The sequence below is a fragment of the Pristis pectinata genome, chromosome 1, assembly GCF_009764475.1.
Source record: "Pristis pectinata isolate sPriPec2 chromosome 1, sPriPec2.1.pri, whole genome shotgun sequence".
Classification (NCBI taxonomy): Eukaryota; Metazoa; Chordata; class Chondrichthyes; order Rhinopristiformes; family Pristidae; genus Pristis; species Pristis pectinata.
This window is the reverse complement of record NC_067405.1, coordinates 88,776,900-88,798,511: the sequence shown is the minus strand read 5'-3', so window position 1 is coordinate 88,798,511 and position 21,612 is coordinate 88,776,900. Positions and strand designations below refer to the sequence as shown.

Sequence of the window (21,612 nt, the reverse complement as noted above, 5' to 3'; positions counted from 1 at the left end):
TTGAAGCTCTTATCAGAGATGAGGATTGAAGAAAGGGTTTTTTGTCCCTTTAACTAAGAAATGGAGATTTGACCCTGGTTGCTGGGTACACCATGGTAGAGGTTGTGTACAGCTTCTGAAATTAGGTTCCTTAGAAGTCAAAGATCCAGAGATTTGAGTTCAAACTTAGTAAATTAATCTAGAATTTGAGAAAACAGAGTATCTGTAATTATAACCTTGAAACTTGTGTCTTTTGGGGAAGGACTTCAGCTAGCCTTATTTGGTCTGGCCTGCATCTAACTTCAGGAGTACAGCAAAATGCTTGACTTTAAGTAACCTCTGAAATGACTGAGCAAGCCATTTGGTTGTACCAAACCACTGCTTTCACCACTTGGATGCATGGGCAATTAGGAATGGGCATTGTATGATGACTTGTACAACAGATCCCAAGAGAGAATTTAAAAAAAACAAGATTCTGGTTGCACCCCAGTTTATGTGCTATCCCAATGGATCAACCCATTACTGAAGCTAGTGGACCACAAATGGAAACTGTTGTCTCCCACTTTATTCATTGATGTTAGTTTTCATGTGTCTTGGGTAGTAATCCAGAAATTATTTTTGAGCTGCTTAATAATTTGGCCCCTCAGTGATCAAAATCCCTCATTAGTGCCCTTTTCTTCATCTTACCTATGCTGCCTCCTACTTTGACCATGCCAATTGAATCTTCACTTTATGCTCAAACGTTATTTTCCAACTTGACATTATGCATGAAAAAGCATTGTAACCTTTTGGACTCCCAGTTAGGTGCAGAAAACAGTAACCGCCCCCCTAACTATTTTTATGCCAGGCAAGGATGCATTAGGTCCTGCATTTGTTCATTAAATGTTACCCATTGCTTGTCCACTGTTATGCATTTTTAAACAGTCCAGTCTATCACAGCATGCTTGCTCTTCATTCCATCATACTTTCCTTTGTCTATATTTGGGATCCTAGTTTCAGATTGAACTTACTTCACCTTCCATCTTAATAAAAGATGCTATCTCTTATGGCCATTCTTCCTTAATGGACCCCATTGTACAAGATTGTGCAATGAGAAAATGTTCATTAATAGTGCCCTGTCTTGGACAGCCTGTTCTTCCCAAATTGGCTGCTCAACATACAGATCCAAAATGTCATCTTGTACACACTTCAGGAATTGAGAGTTATTGCTGATACTGTCCTGCACTACTGCCTGGAGGCCTATAGACAACTATCTCCAATGTCTACTGTCACTTGGTTCTCCTTTGTTTCACCCAGACTAATTGCACATCTTCATTTTCTGAACTAAAATCCTTTCTCCCTATTGCACTGACTTGATCATTTACTGACAGTCATTCCATCTCTTTTTCATTTTGCCTGTCTTTCCTAATTATCAAATATCCTTGAATACTTAACTCCCATCGTTAGTTACTCTGAAGCCAGGTCTCCTTGATGGCAATAGCATTGTATCCATTTATACCTAACTTGTGCTGTTAATTTGTCCACTTTGTTACAAATACTTTGCACACTTAGATGCAGCACCTTTTTATGTTTAACTTTTTTTTAAGACATCTTAACATTTTTATTTTGCAGTTGAGACTTATTTGCATTGTCATATTTCCTTGCTTGGGCCCTATTTGTTAATGCTGTTCTGTTCCTTCCTGACACAATCTGGTTATTCTTACCCCATTTTCTTCTGGATCTGCTTCCTTGTTACTCTCTAGCATTCTAGATTTCCCTCCACTGGGACTACTCCTGCCCCCAACACCCTTATTTAGCTTAAATTTAGCTCCCTAGTTATTCGATTTGCTAAAACTCTGTTCCCAGCATGTTCCAGGCACAGTCTATCACATCAGGACAGCTCTCTCCTAATACTGATGTCAGTGCCTCACAAATGGAAACCCAGCTCTCCCACACCAATCTTTCATCTCAGATTCATTTCCATGATCCTATTAACCTTGGGCCAATTTGCTTGTGGCTCGGGTAATAATCCAGAAATTATTACCTCTGTTTTTTTTTTTCCTTTTAATTTAGCCCCAAGTTGTTTCTACTCTCTCAGTAGATGTTTTTTTTAATCCTACCTATAAAGTTGATACCTATGTCGATCATGATTCTTCCTCTCTTCTCCAGCTGGGAAGGAATGTCCCTCACCTTGGCCCTGGTAGAGGTCTGGCAGTATTAACTCTTGGATCCCTATACCTTCCTCAATCACATTCATACCCTCTTGTCCATGATTGAGTTGATTCCAAAGCCTTTAATCTGAGGAATGTGATGCTTCTTGGAGCAAGTGGTCCATTTGACTTTCTCCCTCGCAGATTTTTTGGCTTTCTGCAACTTGGACTCCAGTTCCTCAACACAGAGCTGAAATTCCTTGAGCCACAGACATTTATTGCATATGTGGTCGCCTTGGACAAAAATGCTCACAGACTCCCACATATTGCACCAGCAGCACATCTCTTGTTCTCCCACCTTATATTAATTTAATTAATTAGTTTAGTGATCTTTATTTAATTAGTTTTGTTATTTTAATTGTATGTTAGTTTCAGTTCATTAAATGGATTTTAGTTGTTAAAGATTTAAATGGTCTGCATTAACAAACTGAGCTCACAGTTTGGACCAATCATTTATCTGCCTTGCCTGTGACATCACACAACAGATTCCTGTTTCAGCTCTCACTCTCCCAAGATTTCTGCTCTCTGCTTGCCCTCCCATACTCCCACTGTCTCCCAATCTCCCTGTATTCATGCACTGGGAATGTGCCCTTACACTCTCCCAGACTTCTGCATTTCACTCACCAGGGTGTGCCTCTGTTCTCTCAAACTCCCACTCTCCACTCACCAGGTCTGTGTCTCCCCACACCAGATTCCTGTTCTCCACTCATTGGAACTGTCTCTCTGTGCTCGCCCAAACTCCCACTCTTCATTCACGGGGCATGTGTGTCTCCCCTTTTTGATTCCTGCTCTCAAAACACAGGTGTGCCTCCCTGCTCTCCCTGATGCTGCCATTTCCTCACCATGTCAGTGACTCTCTGTTCTCCCAGACTCCTGTTCTTCACTTGAAGAGCCAATGTATCCCCACTCTTCCAGACTCTTGCTCTTCACCCACCAGTATGTGTCTCCGCTCTCTCCTGGGACTCTCATGCGTCCTTATCGACTCTGTGTGTCTCTTCACTTCCAGACTCCTGCTTTGCACTTACCAATCCCATAGCAGTAACGAGTAAGCACCACGTGATTCCTACATCACACCATTGTGGATCCCCTTACCTATCTGACACGGAGGCTGCTCATTGCAACAGCAGATGATGCTGCTGCCTCACTGATCTGGTGATTTGGGTTTGATCCTGACCTCTGGTGTTGTTTGTGTGGTATTCGCATACTCTCCATGTAAACGTGTTGGTTTACCTCGGCTGCTCCAATTTCCTCCCAAGTCCCAAAGACGAACTCGTTACTGGGTTAACAAAAACAGAAAGTGCTGGAAATGCTCAGCATAGCATTGTCAGGCAGCATCTTGGAAAGAGAAATGGTTAAAATTTCAGATCCAAGACCTTTTCTCAGAATTGTTCTGATGAAGGAACCTGAAATGTAACTCATTTTCTTTTTGGACAGGTGCTGCCTGACCTGCTGGGTGTTTCCAGCATTTTCTGTTTTTATTTCAGGCTTCCATCGTCTATATAATGTTTTGATTTTTACTTGCTAGTTGCTGGATTAATTAGCTACTATAATTACCTCTAGTGTGGGTGCAGGATTGAAGAAACAGGGTGGAGCTTATGGCCATGTGAAAGAATATACTTTGTAGGGAAATACATGGGGGAATAGAATTTCTCTGAGGGCCGCCATAAACTCTGCCATAAGAAACTAAGAAACAATTTGAGAATTACAGATTGTGGTGGAATGTAATTCGAAGAAAACAGAAAAGGGCTACACAATAGCACAGTAGGTGTTGTTGCCACTAGCTCCATTGGCTTGGACTCGATCCTGACTTTGAGTGACCTGTGTGCAGTTTCCATGTTCTCCCTGTGACCACATGGATTTTGCCTGAATGCTCCAGTTTCCTCCTTTATCCCAAGGTTGTGCTGGCTGTCAGGTTAATTGGTGACTGTAAATTACCCCTAGTGTAGATGGGTGGGCACATGAGAGAGAATAAGTTATAGGGAAATAAGTGGAGAATGGGATTGATGGGATTTCTCTGGGAGCTGGCATAGACTCAGTGGGCTGAATATTGTAATAAGATAAGAAATATCATCTCCCCAAATACTGACCAAAACAAACTACTACTTCAGATAAAGATAGATTTATATACGTCTGGTGTATGGTGTCCAGATTAATCTTTTCCTCCCTGATGGATGGTTCAGTAATGCTAAGCCAGGTTTATTGAGGCGCAGGCACCTACTGTAGCTACAGTTGCTTGGAATCTGACGGCTGTTCACCAACCACAGTGTGCACTTACGATGTACCAAATCCCTCGCCATCCTGTTCTAATGTGTTTTTGTTTAGAAATTAAGGAATTAATTTCTAAAAAAAAATTAATAGTATTATATATTTAGTTTCTTTATTTAATAAAATAAATATTGCATTTTCTTGGCTTTTAATTTAAATCATCGTCTTAACCTAAGAAGCCAAAAAGAAACCCTTCTCATCAACTAATATACATTCCGTTCCAAAAAAGCCACTCCTTCTCCTCGGGTCTCCACTGATGCTCCTTTCATACCTAATCATTGGTTCTGCTCTCACTGTTAAAAACTTCTGGATCTGCTGCACAGATAGGTGCAGATAAATGTACAGAAGTGGAAGTCAGCCAGGACCACCACATAGAAGAAGATAACTGCACCAAGCATAATATGTAACTGGACTGTGCAAACCTACTTATTCCTCACTTATAATCTTGGAATGATTTATCTAACATTTTTTCTTGTTTTAATTTTCGCTCCCTTAGGCTCAGTAAGTGAAATCCGCTTACCTACCCCCTCAAAGTCAGGCTCAGTGGTTCCATCTTCCAGCAATACTACTCTACGTCCTAAAGGGATAATACCACAAAGAGGAAGGCCACGTTCTGCTCCTGTTGCAAAATCTGTGTGTGTTGCGTTGAAGCAGACCTCTGCTACTCAACCCATTTCCCCAGCAGTATCGGAGGTTCCTGTAACAACTACCTCACAGGCAAAGTTTGTAACTGTTAATGGTGTTGGTCAAACTATCAATGCAAGGCATCTGGTTCCCCTTCAGCCAGTGGGATTTGCTCTACTGCAACTGCCTCCAGGACAGAAAAATGTGCCAAATGCCATCATAGCCACTGGAGGGCCTTTGAAGCTTGTGAATCCACCATCTGGATCGCAGTCATCTGAAAAAGCGGGCTCTGAGAAAACTGCCGACCAGGACAGCAAATTGGAAGAAAAGTTGATTGAACCTGAGCCAGAGGAGATTCATGTTGCAGACTCCGAGCTTATTGAGACAACAGTTTCTGAAGGTGTACCAGATGAGGACCATGTGAATGCCTACCCATTGCCAGAAGCTAAACAGGGGACTGAATGTGATGCATTTCCTTCTACACCTTCAATCAGTGAGGTGGATGATGAGTTGGAGGATGATTCTATGGTCCATCAAAATGCATTAGAACACCCTACCCCGGCAGAGTTGGCTGACCATTCATATACCAGCGAAAAGCAGATTGTGGAAGAAAATGAAAATGAAAATTCTTTACTGGAGAATTCCACAAGAACTGAAAAAGGAAGTGTCTTTGACAAAGATACTTCAGAATCTACTCATGAAGTTGATAAGGAGCCAGACGAAAGACCCAGCCTGGAGGAGAAAAATTGGGTGCAAGATGAACAAATGGAAGTGGAGACAGAAGTAAAAGAAAGTTGGTATGAAACAAGTGCATTTAATGCTGCATTTAAAAGGGAAGAGGATATCCAAAAAGATCCAGAGAATGATGAAATAGACTTTGATCAAACTTTACTGCAATATGCAGACATTCTGGAATCTGATAAAGATACAGACTCTCAGAGTGACCTGGAGGATGGTGACACTCAAAGTGATGCAGAGGAAATTGATGTTGAGAAAATGGTGAGTGGTTTCATTTGTCAGTATTGTAATGACCACTTGTGGTTTGATACAGTATATATAGGTTGTGCTTTATTTGAGTACTATTGCTACTGTGCCAAATAATACAAAGGTTACTTTGCGAGCAGCCTCATCACTAATTTTATTTCTTTTTAATGGTGAAGTTTGGATCCATTTGATTGAGAAATATTTGGTTTACTGCTTTAACCCAGAACCATTAGGTTGGCAAAATGGTGAGGGAAAAACTGGCTTATCAACTAATCACAGTTAACATGTATGATTAATGCAAAGGTAATTGTATATGCTAATTGAGTGAACAAATGTAAATAAAAATGAGAAAGTTCACTTACCTAGTCCTCCATTTGGATTCTGCAGACAGTGCTTTGAATCCTGAATATTCCTGGTTCTTCCCCTCGGTAGCAATCTTTTTAATAAGGCTTTTGTTTGGTTCTAAATGCAATCATATCAAGCATTTATCTCAAGCACTTGTTTTTTCACAGCTATGATTTCCAAATCAATTTTGTCCAATATCCAGATGGGGTCTGTGTGGGATCAGATGTGCATATAGTAGCATCACATGTTTGGCACTATAACATAGAACCCCTAGCAGCTGAAGTTGGAATTCCCACTTCAGAAGAACAACTGTCATGTGACAGTCACAAAAAAAACCAAGATGTTGAAATCCCTAAAGAGTGCCTTTCAAGACACTAATTTCTTTAACCTACCTGAATGAAAGTGAATCTATTGTTCTTTTGATACATAAAACAAAAGGTTGTTATTTAAGCACCATTAACGTGAATGCAAAATGATATTTAATTGGTGTATTTTACACATTAAGGTTTAAAGGACACATAAACTCGTGATTAAAACTAAATGCTTTATGCGATACTTTTCTATCATAGTGGGCTGTTGGAAAGGAACAGAGAACATAGTGCAGACTCTCATTCTTGTCTTTCTTTTGATCCCTGAAGAGCAAGATGTGCCAGTTCAGATTCACACTAAATTACTCCTGGCTTGTGGGCTCAATGACATGCAGGTCTTTAAATGACTTTGCTCCTTTGGATGGTCCCAGAGAGAGCTTTCTGTACACTGGGATCTGCAGAAGATGGAATATTCCCAATTGTGCTCATCCTAAGTTGTGTTGCCTTCTCACTCTCCCCAGTGGAATCCATGGTCGCCTATAGAAGCCAAGTGATCCTCTCCGATAGTTACACCAGTGATCAGTTAGAAGAGTTTAGATGACAATAGTCCTTCACATCTATCTGATTGTAAAAGATCAATAAATGGATTCCTGGTTCATTTACTGAAATGATTTGCCACACACTTTCTCCAGTGATCTACAATTCATCCTGAGATTTTTAATGAGGGCAGTGAATGCTATTTGTGCATTTCTTAACTGAGTGCATCCTCTCACTTCTCGTGAAGACAGTTGAAGCCATCTCCTAGCCGACTTTTCGTATATTGGCCCCAGCAGTCTCCGGCACCCCCATCACACAGTACCTCCAGGCACTTGTTTCAAATGGAGAATATTCCAGTCACTCTCTCAAAATCTACATCTTCTCTCCCTCTGCCCTATAAACTCCCTCTTCTCCATTGCAATCATAGTGTGTATTGTAGCTGTCTGGCTGCCATGGGGAGTGTGCCTTTAAGGATTGATGCCCTTCTAAAACTAGTGTGGAGTGAGTTGCCAGAGATTTATGGACTGTATGTAGTCCCTCCAGAGTTGTGCAGGTCTTACATTAGCACACTTTCTCAATGTAAATTGCCCTAATGCCATCTCAGGCATTCTTGAGACCAATTTCTGAATTTATTGCAGAGAATATTGATAAGTACAAAATGCAACAATGGTTTAGCTTGCCAGAAAAGGGTAAAATGCAATTTCTAGACAGTCTATTTCATTGACAAATGCAAAATGACACGTCATGGATTTGAAATTTATTCTTAATCCCCATAAAGTGTGTACAGGACTGAGGGTGGCCAGGCTGTTCTCCAAAATATTGTAACGTTTTGGACAGTGTGTAAAGGGTTAGTAATGCTCGTTGTGCTTTTCTAACCTTTAAAAATGTTTTCACAGTTTGACTCAACCTCCAGTGAAGAGGCAGTGGACATCGAGACTGTGGAGGAACTCTCTGAGAAAATCAACATTGCTCGACTTATTGCTTCTGCTTCCCGCCATCATACAAGCAAAACAAAGTATTGTGATGTTTTTTATTTTCAATATCATAATCTGCTTAATATAACCTGTATAGTTATAGATTTCATCTGACAGTGTTATTTATAAATCTCTACATTGATGTGAGTATTGATGTAAATACGCATATTGAGAAGCACTTCCCAGTAGTAGGTGGTTCAAGGACCACAGAGTACAGATCTAAAATTTTGCCAAACGTTGCAGAGGATGAGGTGAGGAAAATCTTTTTTAGGTAAAAAGGTAGTTATGATCTGGAACTTGCTGTCAGAGCTCTTGAACAGAAATTGGATAGGCATGAGAGAGAATAATTTGCAAGCTCTGCAAAAATGGGGGGCTGCCAGGATTGTTCTAAACTGGCATGAACTTAATGGGTCAGGGTTTCTTTCTGAACTGTAAAAGTTCTGCGATTCTCTATATAGTCATTTTGCAACCTTAGTATCAGTGTTGGTGGGTCTATGGGATCTGGGAGAAAGTTAATGAGTTAAGTAACTGAATAAATGTATGAGATACGCAATCTTGTGTACTATACTTGTATGTCTGGAAGTGGGGGTTTGTCTTATTAAGGTCATGATAGAACTCTAGCATGGTGTGTTGAGGATTTGTTGTGCAGGGGATGTTTCAATTACAGCAGATCTCCAAGTAGTTCAGATGATGAATGTTTTATATCACAGGCTCTATATCTCCCTCAAGTGGCTTATTGCAAGGTGGTTATTTGGAACAGATGTGTAACATACTTCATTTTAATTAAATTAGGTTTATTTAAAAGTAGTTGAATGATTTTGTTTTGGTTACAATTTTATAATGTAGGTCTTCAGCTTGTTTTCAGTAACTGTTTTAACATGCCCATATTTGGTTGTGCCCTCAGTCTCCAGAGAACCTGAAATTCAGTCAACTCAAATGACAGGTGAAATACAGAAGCCTTTTCCAATGTATTTTTTCAGACAACTAAATAGATCCAAGCTGTAAGGAATGAGGCACGTGCAGTGTTGCCACATTTAATATAGAAGCATTGAAAATTGACAAGACAGGCCTTTTGACTAATGTGTACATGCAGGTTGAAAAAGAGTTATCCTGGCTAATCTCACCTTCCAGCACTAGATCTGTAGCTCCACAGGTCACAATTCTTCAATGCACATTCAAGAACTTTTGAGTCTCCCCACAGCTGCCTCTGTTCCAAAAAAAAAAACGAACCCACCCTATCCAATCTTACTTCATAGCTAAAGTTTTCCAGTTCTGGCAATATCCTTGTAAATTTCCTTTTCACCTTCTTCAGTGGAATCATATCTTTTCTGTAATGCGTTATGTACCAGCAACAATAGAAACACAACGAGCCATGTTTAAATGTATGATCTATTTATTAATAACTGCTTGTAATAATAAAGAAGAAAAAAACGTTAGCCATCAGACATTGACCAAAATAAACCAAAGTGTGTGTGTGGCAAGTTCCCAAACCACCCGGTCCAGGAACAGTTCTCAAAGTTCGGTTCCATCAGTCACGAAGCAAGACGATGAGCAAAAGCTTCTGAATACCACGTTAGAACCTAGAGAGAAGGAGTTTACAAATTCCACAAGTTCCACGATGGAACCAATACGATGCCCCAATCACCGAAGATCTCCGTTGCTTTTAGTCAGAAATATCTACCACTCCGAGGGCACGCGATACGTGGCCACCCACAGATATACCTGATTCCTGGTACAGGTTAACGACAAAGTGGACTCCACAGATTGCTCCAAAAATCCATGTATGGATTGCAAAGTGACAGTCACGATGATTGTGCTTCACCCATAGATGCAGAGTCTCTCTTTCTCTCCCGCTCTCTGTCAGTGTCTGCAGTTGCCAGCACTTTGGTGAATCCGCCTTCAGACACTTGCATCATTCCGATTATTGAAGCTTTACACTCCCACTCGCAGCATTCGGACAAAACCACACACACCACCATTCAGGCGCCTTAAAGGGACACTCACCAAGTAGCAACCTGGCTCATAACAAATGTGATGACCAAAACTGTTTGCTGTAGTCTAAAATTCTGGCATAAACTTCCTGCCCTTATATTCTATGCCTCAATCTTAATGACCGGTCTCACTACCTGTTAAAGACCTGTTGTTAATACAGTCCAAGGGCCCTCTGTTCCTTCATGACACTCAGCATCCTCCCCTTTATTATTTGTTCTTTTATCTTGTTGCACCTCTCCAGATGCATTACCCCACAACTTGAGATTTTTGATTCAACTTTGTATTGAACGAGGTTTAATCATTATTAGATGCTTGCAAATTAATGTAAATGTGGAGTTGATGTGTGTATGTTGGCACTGTGGTTTATATTGGTACAATCTGTAAAGACCATGCTGCTTGCATTATGACTTCTAGTTCTTCATAGGAGATGTTGACCAGTTTTTGGCCTTGTTATTCCTATGTTTTGAAATAGATGGAATCAGCGCTGACTTTTCAAACATACATCAATGAAAATTTTCTAGAGTCTAACTAACTGGACATGTATTGAAGTGTTCAGATTTGTTTTCCTATTTCATCTGCTGACCAACACTGTAAAACTTTTTTGCTTTCAGATGCCATTTTCACAACCCATACCTTACGAACAAATCCCAAGAGGAGGACACTAAACCCAAACCAGTAAGTTATTATTAGCAAGAGTGCTTTGAATGAACAGAGGATTGGATGCCCTAGAAGGAAGACAATATATGTAGATGGAAAACATTAGCAGTGCTGTTAGGAGAGGTGATTTTATATCCCATCATTTGGACTGCTGAAAGTAGAAGGAAAATCTGCAACTGTAAAAGCTGGTTCCTTTTTAACCCATAATGTGTTTTATTGTTGTAACTGCTTAGCAATATAAGGAAACAAGAACAGGTGTAGGCCTTTCAGCCCCTCAAGCCTGCCCCACCATTCAATATGATCATTCCTGATCTGCCACTGACCTTGGCTTCCCTTTTGTGCCAGTTCCCCATCATCCTCAATTCCCTGAACTTTCAGACATTTATCTTCTTGCTCTTTAAATACCCCCAACAATCCAGCCTTCACAAACCTCTGGGATAGAGAATTCCAGAGATTCATCATCCTCTGGAAGAAGTTCTGACTCACCCCAGTTTTAAATGACCATCCCCTAATCTTGTATCTTTGTCTCTTTTGTTTAGTGGGGCAAGCAGCATCTGTGGAGGCAAAGGGATGGTCGCCGTTTCTGGCCGAGACACCTCCACAGATGCTGCTTGACCTGCTGCGTTCTTCCAGCAGTTTTTATCTACCCAATCATACTCTGCAGTATCTTGCGTATTTCAGTAACATTACCCCTCATTCTTCTAAACTCCAAGTCTATATATCTAATTTCTTTAGCCGTTCATGATAGGATAACCCTCTCATCCCAGGAATTAGGAATTAACATTTCACATTTCTTGGTTTGTCTTATTCAAATAACTAGTTGACAACTGCAGGAAATTTTTTTTTACTGTAAAACCATAACTATTTCTTGATCCTTTAGAAACCCAATGCTCACCTCAGTAAGGAAGCTAAAGCTCAGCTGGATGCCCTGGTAGTGTATCGGACTGCACACACGGTAAATGAGCGGCGGAGGCGTTCTGAAATGCGAGACCTCTTTGAAAGGTTGAAGAGAGCACTGGGGCTTCGCAGGGAGGAGAAGGCTTCAAAATACTTTATCCTGAAACAGGTTTGTAAAGATATTTGAAGTGCGAGAATAGCTGTATGGTTCAGAATATTTTATGACTGTTAGTTTCTCTACTGTTGTAGGCATTTGCAGAAATCCAGAATCTGCAGGATTATTCTGATTGTTTGTCAGCTGAGAAAAGTATCCAGACTCGCAGAAGGGATTCACTTATTCGAAAAGTCTCTCTCTTGACAGGTAAGGACAGGATGCTGCTCTCAGTGATATCAGCTCTTTGTAAGTTATTTGGCACAGGAAAAAAACTATAGCTGCCCTGTCACATTTGTGTAGCAGGTGGTGAAATTCCTTTCATGTAGGGCTATAGGAAATTCTCTTTGTAGATTTATTGTAACATTCATGTGTTGTGCAATTTCTAAGAAGCATACAGTCACATTATTAGCTAGAGTACTGGGTTATTGATGTGTATTGCTAGATGCATAATTACTTAGAATTATCCATTGCACTTCACAATATTACTATGATATCTACATTCCACAATATAAGAGTAGCATGTTAATTTTTCTGTTGATGTATTTGAACAGTCTCTGTTTACCTTTTGTCTAGAAGAGTGATTTCACTGCATAGTTTTTCTATCTGTAAAAGGAACTGGTATCCGTACAAGGAATTGGCATTGGTCTAGTGTTAAAGCTGTGTATTATGAGTTAGCTTGTACATCACTGGGGGACACTATAGTCCAACACAAGCATTAGAACATAGAACAGTACAGCACAGAACAGGCCTTTCGGCCCACAATGTTGTGCCAACATGGCTAATCCCTCCTACCTACAGATTGCCCATATCCCTCCATTTTCCTCTCATCCATGTGCCCATCCAAGCCTCTCTTAAAAGCCCCCCCAATGAATTTGCCTCCACCACCCTATCAGGTAACGCATTCCAGGCATCCACCACTCTGAGTGAAAAAACGTACCCCTCGTGTCTGTTCTGAACCTACCCCCTTCTCACCTTAAATGCATGCCCTCTGGTATTGGATTACTCAGTAATGGGAAAAAGATATTGCTTGTCCACCCTATCTATGCCCCTCATAATTTTACACACTTCCAACAGATCACCCCTCAGCCTCCGACACTGCAGAGAAAAGAACCCAACTTTGTCCAGCCTCTCCTGATAGCACATGCCCTCTAATCCAGGCAGCATCCTAGTAAACTATTGTGACCTGTTTCATTGGTGTTGGCATTTCCATTACAGTAGAGTTCAAGATCACCACCACATTAATATTTTAATTTTTTTTACACAAAATTGTGCAGAGGACTTGGAGAAATTACAGAGAAAATTTTACTTCATTAAAAAGTAATAATTCATTAGGAAAAATAATGTATTGAAAGTAAGTACATTGACTTAACATTCATAGAGTCAAAAAGCACAGAAACAAGTCCTTTGGCCCACTGCATCCACACTGACCATCAGGTACCTACCTACACCAAACTCAATTTTCTTCTTTCATTACAATTAATTCTCTCCCCCCCCGTCCCTTATTTGCCTGCCACATCCTACTCTCCAACTCCACACTGGGCACAATTTAAAGTAGCCAATTTACCCATCAACCCAGCACATCTTTGGCATATAGGAGGAAACAGGTGCACCTGGGGAGGGAGCCCTTGCAGATACAGGGATTGTGTGCAAATTCCACAAACACAGCAGCAGAGGTCCCTGCAGCTATGAAGCAGCAGCGCGGACTGCTGCACCACTGTGGACCTACAGTGAGGGAGCAGAAATGAAACTGGAGCTATATGCTACTTTGATTTAGTAGTGACTCCAATACAGATTGGTGGAATTGGGATCATAGTTATGGAATCATAGTTATGGTGAGTGACCAGAGTTTGTGAAGATATAGCCCTTAAAGATCAAAATAGTGTTCTGATACCCTAAGTCAGGAGACCTTTAATGGACAAATAAAAGTTTGAAAAGAAACTTCTCTGCAAAATAAAGTAGGAAGTCTTTAACCCTCTATACGAAAGTGAAGAATTATTTTGGAAGAATTGGTTTGGTAATCTTGGAGAGGGCACAGCAAAAATCCAGCAGACTTTTATACTAGGGCTAAAAGGGTTAAATTATGATAGAATATTTAAACTAGACTTGTGTCCCCGAAAGTATTACAACTTAAGGAATGACCTAATTATAAGACATTTAAGCTGATTAAAGGAATTGATAGGGTTGAAAGAAAACATTCCTCCTTTGGAGGAATTGAGAACCAAGGAGACAGAAATGGAAAATGCTGAAAGCACACAGTGGGTCAAGAAACATCAGTGGGGAGAGAAACGAAGTTGACATTTCAGTTCAAGGACCTTGATCAGAACCAGAGAAGTGAGAGAACAAGGATGTTTTGTTGTAGGGAAGGCAAGGGTTGGAGAGAACAGATGGAATGGTGATGATAGGGTGCAGAATAAAGTTGTTAAGTTGACAATTACTCTCAAAAACGACAGCTAGAGATGGAAGAAAAAAGAACCAAATTGAAACAGAATGTGAAAGTAGAAAGAGGGGGGAGGGGGTGTGGTAGCTGAAGTCGTTACATTCAAGATTAAGTCTCGAGCTGCAATGTGCCCAAATGGAAGATGAGGAGCTGCCTCTTGCGGTTGCATAAGTTAACACTGGAGGAGTGTAGGAGGCCAAAGACAGAAGTCAGAATGGGAACAGGGATAGAGAATTACTGTGACAGGTGATTGAAAACTGTGGATTGCTCCTACTGACTGAATGGAGGTGTTCAGCAAAATGGTCACCAAATCTGCATTTGCTTACTCCATTGTTGAGGAGACAACGTTATGAGCACCAAATGCGATACATGAAATTGCAAGCAGTGTAAGTGAGTTGCTGCTTCTCCAGGAAGGAATGTTTGGGTCCCTGGATGGTGAGAAGAGGTAAAAGGGCAAGTGTCAGATGGAAAAGTACCATGAGAAAGGGTATGGTAGATGAAGATGGAAGATTGGGCCAAGGAATTGCAAAGCAAGGGGTCCATTTTGAAGTGCTGAAAGGGGAGGGGAAGATGTCAGGTGGTGGAACCCCACTTAAGAAAAAATTGTAGGGCAACTGGGAAATGTTCATATCAGCTTGATCTTTACTGTATTTGCTTTAGTAACTATATATCCTGTCTTTAGGGAAGACTGAGGAAGTTATTTTGAAGAAACTGGAATATATTTGTGCAAAACAGAGAGCACTTGATGTTGAGAAGAAAAAGTTCATGCAGGAAGATGTCACAAGAAAACAGCACTCCAGCAGTTGGAGTGCAGCACTTAGTTCATCAATGGACTCTCTCCAGAAGGTGGCCATGGATTTGCAGAACCAGAAACCACCCAATGTCACTATGCTGACTAGTGGACAGGACTTGGTACCTGAGGCTGGTACTGGAAAACCTCTTATTCTCACCAGGAAACGGTCATCAACACCTTCAAGTATGTAATTTTGCCTTTTGCAGAGTGTATGATGTTTTTGTACAATTGCACATTGTGGATGCCACTTGGTGTAATGCTGTTATTTTTTCATCTGTGATGTAATACAAAGCTGATAGAAGGCAGTGACTTTTTGGAATACTTTGGTAGATAATGCTCAGCCGTTCCTAAATACAGTGGTAGGATATCTTTTTCTGTTCCCTTTTTGTTAATCTACAGCCTAAATTTGTCCTCTCTGTGACTGAGTAACTGGAGGACAAATTTAGGGTGTAGATTAACCTACTTACAGGCTTTTCATCGGCATAATCTGCTACCTACAATATTTTCCACATAGTTTTACAGATAGGCAATGAAATATGTTGGAAATAGTGGAAGAGAACTATTTTTCAGTTTTAATTTCAATTGGTATCTTCTACTAAGGTACTAAGGTTACTGTGCTAAAAGGAATAACTTTTGAGTCTGAGAAACTTGGATGAAACAGGCAAGCATTGGATCAGCATATGAACAGGGTTTTACGAAAGAAAATTGAAAGGCACATTGTAGTAATGTTAGTATTGCATTAAAGAGAGGGGGCAATTCCTTATTTCTCGATTCCATCCCTAGTCCAAGTTGATGAAGTGAGGTCGGCCATTGTCATTGTTGGGACCATTTTAGAGTTGCCATGAGTGCTGTCTCCTGAGTTCAGGACTACAAGTTGCTATTTAGTGACTCCTTTAGAAGTGTCAATCCATGTCGATTGAAACAGAGGCAGACTTGACTGCAATGCTCCTGACTCTCTCAGCTAATTCTCATGACTGAATTGGCTTCTGATGCTGATTGCCATGAGTAAGATCATCAAGGAGTTATGGAGGTGAAGGAGGAATTTCTTACAACATTTTGCATATTACTTAGAAATTATAACATTACCTTGAAGACACGTTAAAGCAATGTGGTGTGAGGGCCCATGTCACTTTGTGCAACAGTCACCCTGCAGCACTAATGTGCGCATGGTCCAAGGTGTCATGTGCAAAGCAGCAGGTCTTGTTTAAGCCTGTGCATTTGTCGTCTTGAGCTTCTGCCGTTGCAGAGCTCACGGAAGAAGTGGGTCGTGGACTGGGAAAGAGGTGAGAGGATCAGGGAGAGTTTCTGCTTGGGTGACTGATGATGAGAGGTTTGCTTTTGGTGGAGGTAATTGGTGGGAGGCATCATTGTGTGAGGGGTCAAAAAACACACAATAGGTTTGTAATGAAGTCATTGGAGGGTGGTGTGTATACACAATAGGCCAGAAAGATGTCAGCAATGGATGGTAAGTAGGGGAGGATGGTGCGTGATGAGTAGGAATACAGAATGGAGGAGGAATTGGAACTATTAGATGCATGATCAAGAATGAATGTTTATTCTTCTTTTGACAGATTCTTCAACCTCCTCCATCCCTCTGACAGCTGGGAGTTTGCTGATGACACCACAGGGTCAGGTTCTCACTTTAAAGGGCCCTCTTATTTCTGGCCAAGCCCCATTCTTCACTGCTGAGGGACTCCTAAATGGAAACCAGTCCAAGGGAGATGGTGTTACTGGAACAAGTATTGCAGGTATTACAAATGAGTTTTGGCTGGATCTTCAAAATGCTCCACATTTGTGACAGGCTTGACTTAAGAACTGGACAGCACCTTTGCTTAAGATATTGTAATTCCAATTAGGATTGGCTGTCAATTTGGCTATAATGTTCATATGAATCATTTACCCATTTCTCCATAAGAATTAACCAAAATTGATCATAATTCACACACTCATGCTGAATTGCCACTTCAGTCACGTGTATTAGAAGATGCAATTGTCATTCTTTTACACAAGGTTTTTTGGAAGGAGAAGAAAGGGTTTCATTCCTAGCACTGAAAATTAGTACTAATCCAGCTACAACTTGGACATCAAATTTAACACCAAGCAGAGCTTTAAACCAGATATTTGCATTGTCACTATGACCTCTTATGTGCTTCTGTCTCCATGAAAGTGCCTAACTCCACTGCTGTCTCAACATTTCACTGGCTTTGTTTCCCTTAGATTTAATATTCCAATTCATTCAAGCAGAGCTCCATCACCTCTATTCTCTGTAAACTTGAAGCCATCCAAAATTCCATGTCCCAACTCGTGCCAAGAACTGTCCACAATCTCCCTCCTGTGTACATGCTGGCCCACATTGTCTCCTAGTTAACATCACAATTTTTAAAAATTCTCACCTAATCCATCCACAGCCTCATTTCAGAATATCCTTCATCCTAATAAACTCCAAGATAATAGTGCCCCTTTAATTATGGTGACTTGATCATCCCTGAATGTAATTGCCCCAGCACTGGCCTTCTAGCACGGTCCTAAGCCATGGAATTGTCTTCCTAGACATCTTGGCTTCCTCCTTTGCCCTCTAAGACCTATCCTTTTTAACCAAGCTTTGTTCATCTGTTGTAATATCTCCTTAAGTGGCTCAGTATGGTATTTTGTTTGTTAATGACCTTGCAAAGTACACTAGGAAGCTCTGTTAAAAGCACTATATAAATATGGGTAGTTGTAGGGTATAAGAGACAGGTGGTTATAGAACATAGAACAATTACAGCACAATTCAGGCCCTTCGGCCCACAAAGCTGTGCCAAACATGTCGCTACCCTAGAAATTACTAGGCTTACCCATAGCCCTCTATTTTACTCAGCTCCATATACCTATCTAACAGTCTCTTGAAAGACCCTATCGTATCAGCCTCCACCACAGTTTCCAGCAGCCCATTCCACGCACTCACCACTCTGAGTAAAAAACTTACCCCTGACATCTATATATCTACTCCCCAGCACCTTAAACCTATGTCCACTTGTGGCCACCAATTCAGCCCTGGGGAAAAGCCTCTGACTATCTACCCTATCAATACCTCTCATCATCTTATACACTTCAATCAGGTCCCCCCTCATCGTCCGTCTCTCCAAGGAGAAAAGACCGAGTTCCCTCAACCTGCTTTCATAAGGCATGCTCCGCAGTCTAGGCAGCATCCTTGTAAGTCTCCTTTGCACCCTTTATATGGCTTCCACATCTTTCCTGTAGTGAGGCGACCAGAACTGAGCACAATACTCCAAGTGGGGTCTGAGGACCTATATAGCTGCAACAATACCTCACGGCTCCTAAATTCAATTCCCCGATTGATGAAGGACGATACACCATATGCCTTCTTAACCACAGAGTCAACCTGCGCAGCCGCTTTGAGCGTCCTATGGACTCGGACCCCAAGATCCTTCTGATCCTTCTGATCCTCCACACTGCCAAGAGTCCTACCATTAATACTATATTCCGCCAACATATTTGACCTACCAAAATGAACCACTTCACACTTATCTGGGTTGAACTGCATCTGCCACTTCTTAGCCCAACTCTGCATCCTATCTATGTCCCTCTGTAACCTCTGACAGCCCTCCAAACTATCCACAACACCCCCAACCTTCGTGTCATCCACAAACTTACTAACCCACCCCTCCACTTCCTCATCCGGGTCGTTTATAAAAATCACAAAGAGTAAGGGTCCCAGTACAGATCTCTGAGGTACACCGCTGGTCACCGACCTCCACTCAGAATACGAATATTGATAGAGGTGAAAGTTGATCCTTTAGCAGGCTTCCTTTGTAAGGTTCTCTTACTTCCATTTGCGTTAGTATTATCTTGTTATATCTATGCTTGTTGACCTACATTGGGTCCTAGTTGAGCAGTACTTCAAATTTAAAATGCTCCTCCTTGGTTTTGAACTTCCCCAGGGTAATGCTCCTCTCTAACCTCCAGTCCTAAATTTTTCTGGCCCTCAACCTTTCCTTTAAAACACTTCTTCAAAAACCTACACAGTTAACAAACTTTTGCTCATGTCACGTTGTGTTTTATATTTCCATGATAAAAGATCTATTAAAGTCCTTGTGGTAATACACTACATTCAAAGGCACATATAAATGCAAATCACTGGAATACAGTTTTACTGAGCACTTCATAATGCAACTTTATGGGCACATGTGGTGAGGTTCACACCTCAGAACTTTAGTGTGCTGTATTCCACAGTTTTTCTGCCAAATGCACTCCCAAAGCAGTTTTGTTTTAGCTGGAAAGTTGATGAAATTCTGGAGTGAATTTTAGTTTTTACCTTTTTAAATCTAATTTTGGCCCTAAATTTAGTGCCAAAGTGGTTTTCAGACCACTACTTACATATCATTAAATATTGAAAATATTTTTATTTCTTCAGAAAATTTAGTTTGTCAAAGACAGTACATACAGTTTTATTTTCCTAACTTTGCATGACCAAATATTGATTTGTAGTTAGAACCAAGGACAAAAGCTGTCAGACTAATACAGTCAAAATAATATTTACCACACCTAAAGTGGACAGTGTTGCAATAGTAAACAAAACTTAAAAATTTCAAAGTTGGCAGTCTGAAAGTGCACAGTAATGTTGTTTGCTCTAGATTATTTTTGTTTTGAATGAACAAAGGTTTTCATTGAAATGAACCAAGTCCATTGCAAAAGTACTTTGTTGCCTTTGGGGTGTTTATGAGAATGGAGAACAGAATACTTAAATCCTACAGTTCCTGATAACATTTTAATGGTACATCAGGGGCCTGAACAGTTTATGTCAAAAGTGCTGGATTAGGCCTTTTGACTCGTGTAGAAATTTTGACTTCAAGATTTGAACTCCTACCAGCTTTGCCTTTGTTGCTGAATTTTAAGATGTGAATAATATTCTTTCTTGCCCTGCACCCTCTCCCTCTCCTCTAGGCATTGCTTCAGTTACTATACAACTGCAGGGATTGCCAGTTCCACTTCAAGTAAACAACTTTACTATTGCGGGATCACTCAGTTCTACCCAGACAACGTCTACACAGTTGAGCACCAAACCTGGGATGGAGGCTGTAAGCTCAGATTCAGCAGACGTGGGACAAGGGAACAATGCCAGATCAAAAGTTGCAGCAGGCTCAGTTGGTAAGAAGTACTACATCTGTACTTCAAATTCTCCTCCCCATTCCCACACCAACGTGCTTGTCCTTAGCCTCCTTTACTGTCAGCGTGAGGTTAAACGCAAATTAGAGGAACAGCATCTCGTATTCTGCCTGGGTATCTACAACCTGTCGGCAGGAATGTTGAATTCTCCACCTTCCAGTAAACTGCACCCCTTCTGTCCTTTTCCTCTTTCCTCCTGATCTACCCAGTTCCTTCTACACTCACCACAGCCCCCATTGCCTAGTTTCTTTCCCCTCCTCCACCCACTCCGTCAGCCCATCACCCACACACTCCTCCCACTGGTTCCCTCCCACCTCCCTCACTTCATTCCATGCTCCACCTTCCTCTCCTATCCGATTCCATCATCTTCAGCCTTTGTTGCTTCCACCTGTCGTCTCTCAGCTTCTGGCGCTATTTCCACTGTCCCCTCCCTCACCTGGATCCACCTATCACCTACCAGCTCTTGCTCCACCTCTTCCCTCCATCTTTTAATGCTCGCTATTTCCCTCTGTAGGTGTTGCCTGACTCACTGGCCTCTTGTGTGTTCATCCATACTTCTGTACTGATTTCCACAGTATGTTTTAAAATACTAAGGAATCTATTTTTTCTTGAGTACTCATCGTCCCTATCCATTTGGTGTAACGTGGAGAATGTGCTAGTTCTGTGAATAGAGGAGAGTATAGTGATCTGATGAAAGTAACAGATGGATTCAGATCCAACTTTCAGCCTGTGTATTGATCAATACCTGTCTGTGAAAATCTGTTAAGAGAGCCCTTTCTGGCTGACAGCAGATAAAATAGATAATTCGCACCCCATTCATTCTTTGACTTGGGACACCATGAAAGTTGTTGGTCAACATGAAGGAACTTTGAAGGTCAGGGAATTGAATCTAATTCAATTTCACCAATCATTTTGAGTTAGTATTGAGTTGACTTGATACTTTGGATGATGAGGAATGATTTGAGTGATGACATACAAATATGCCGATAGTTCTGCAACAACATACAACATAAGATTAACTAATGTCATTTGGGTCATATCATTTATTGTTATGGATGTTTCCATGGGATCACAGTAAACTGCCATTGTAGGAAATGTGAGGGTTCTTGATGTTCCTCCCACGTTGCCTTTTGCTGATCATTGAAGTTCGGACGCTGGACTGACAGTTCATGGGAATGCACATCCGAGGTGACTCACCCACGTTGATGTTGCACCCTATATGCTCTTAAGGAACCATGCTGATTAAGGGGATTTGTTGTTTGCCCATCTCGTTACTGAAGAAATAAAAGATGAGGATCGAGAGGAAAATAA

The 21,612-nt window shown here is 41.0% G+C and overlaps 1 protein-coding gene across 11 annotated transcripts in view; it reads left to right on the top strand.

Moving 5' to 3' along the window:
* The window catches only part of mgaa (MAX dimerization protein MGA a), an 87,797-nt gene that overhangs the window by 63,890 nt on the left and 2,295 nt on the right, over nt 1-21,612 (top strand). For all 11 annotated transcript variants that reach the window (XM_052011254.1, XM_052011273.1, XM_052011281.1 and 8 more), the window contains 8 exons: nt 4,930-6,056; nt 8,128-8,246; nt 10,809-10,872; nt 11,735-11,920; nt 12,001-12,112; nt 15,025-15,318; nt 16,707-16,883; nt 20,080-20,283. In XM_052011254.1, coding sequence (XP_051867214.1) covers nt 4,930-6,056; nt 8,128-8,246; nt 10,809-10,872; nt 11,735-11,920; nt 12,001-12,112; nt 15,025-15,318; nt 16,707-16,883; nt 20,080-20,283 — 2,283 coding nt within the window. The remainder of the gene's footprint in view (nt 1-4,929; nt 6,057-8,127; nt 8,247-10,808; nt 10,873-11,734; nt 11,921-12,000; nt 12,113-15,024; nt 15,319-16,706; nt 16,884-20,079; nt 20,284-21,612) is intronic.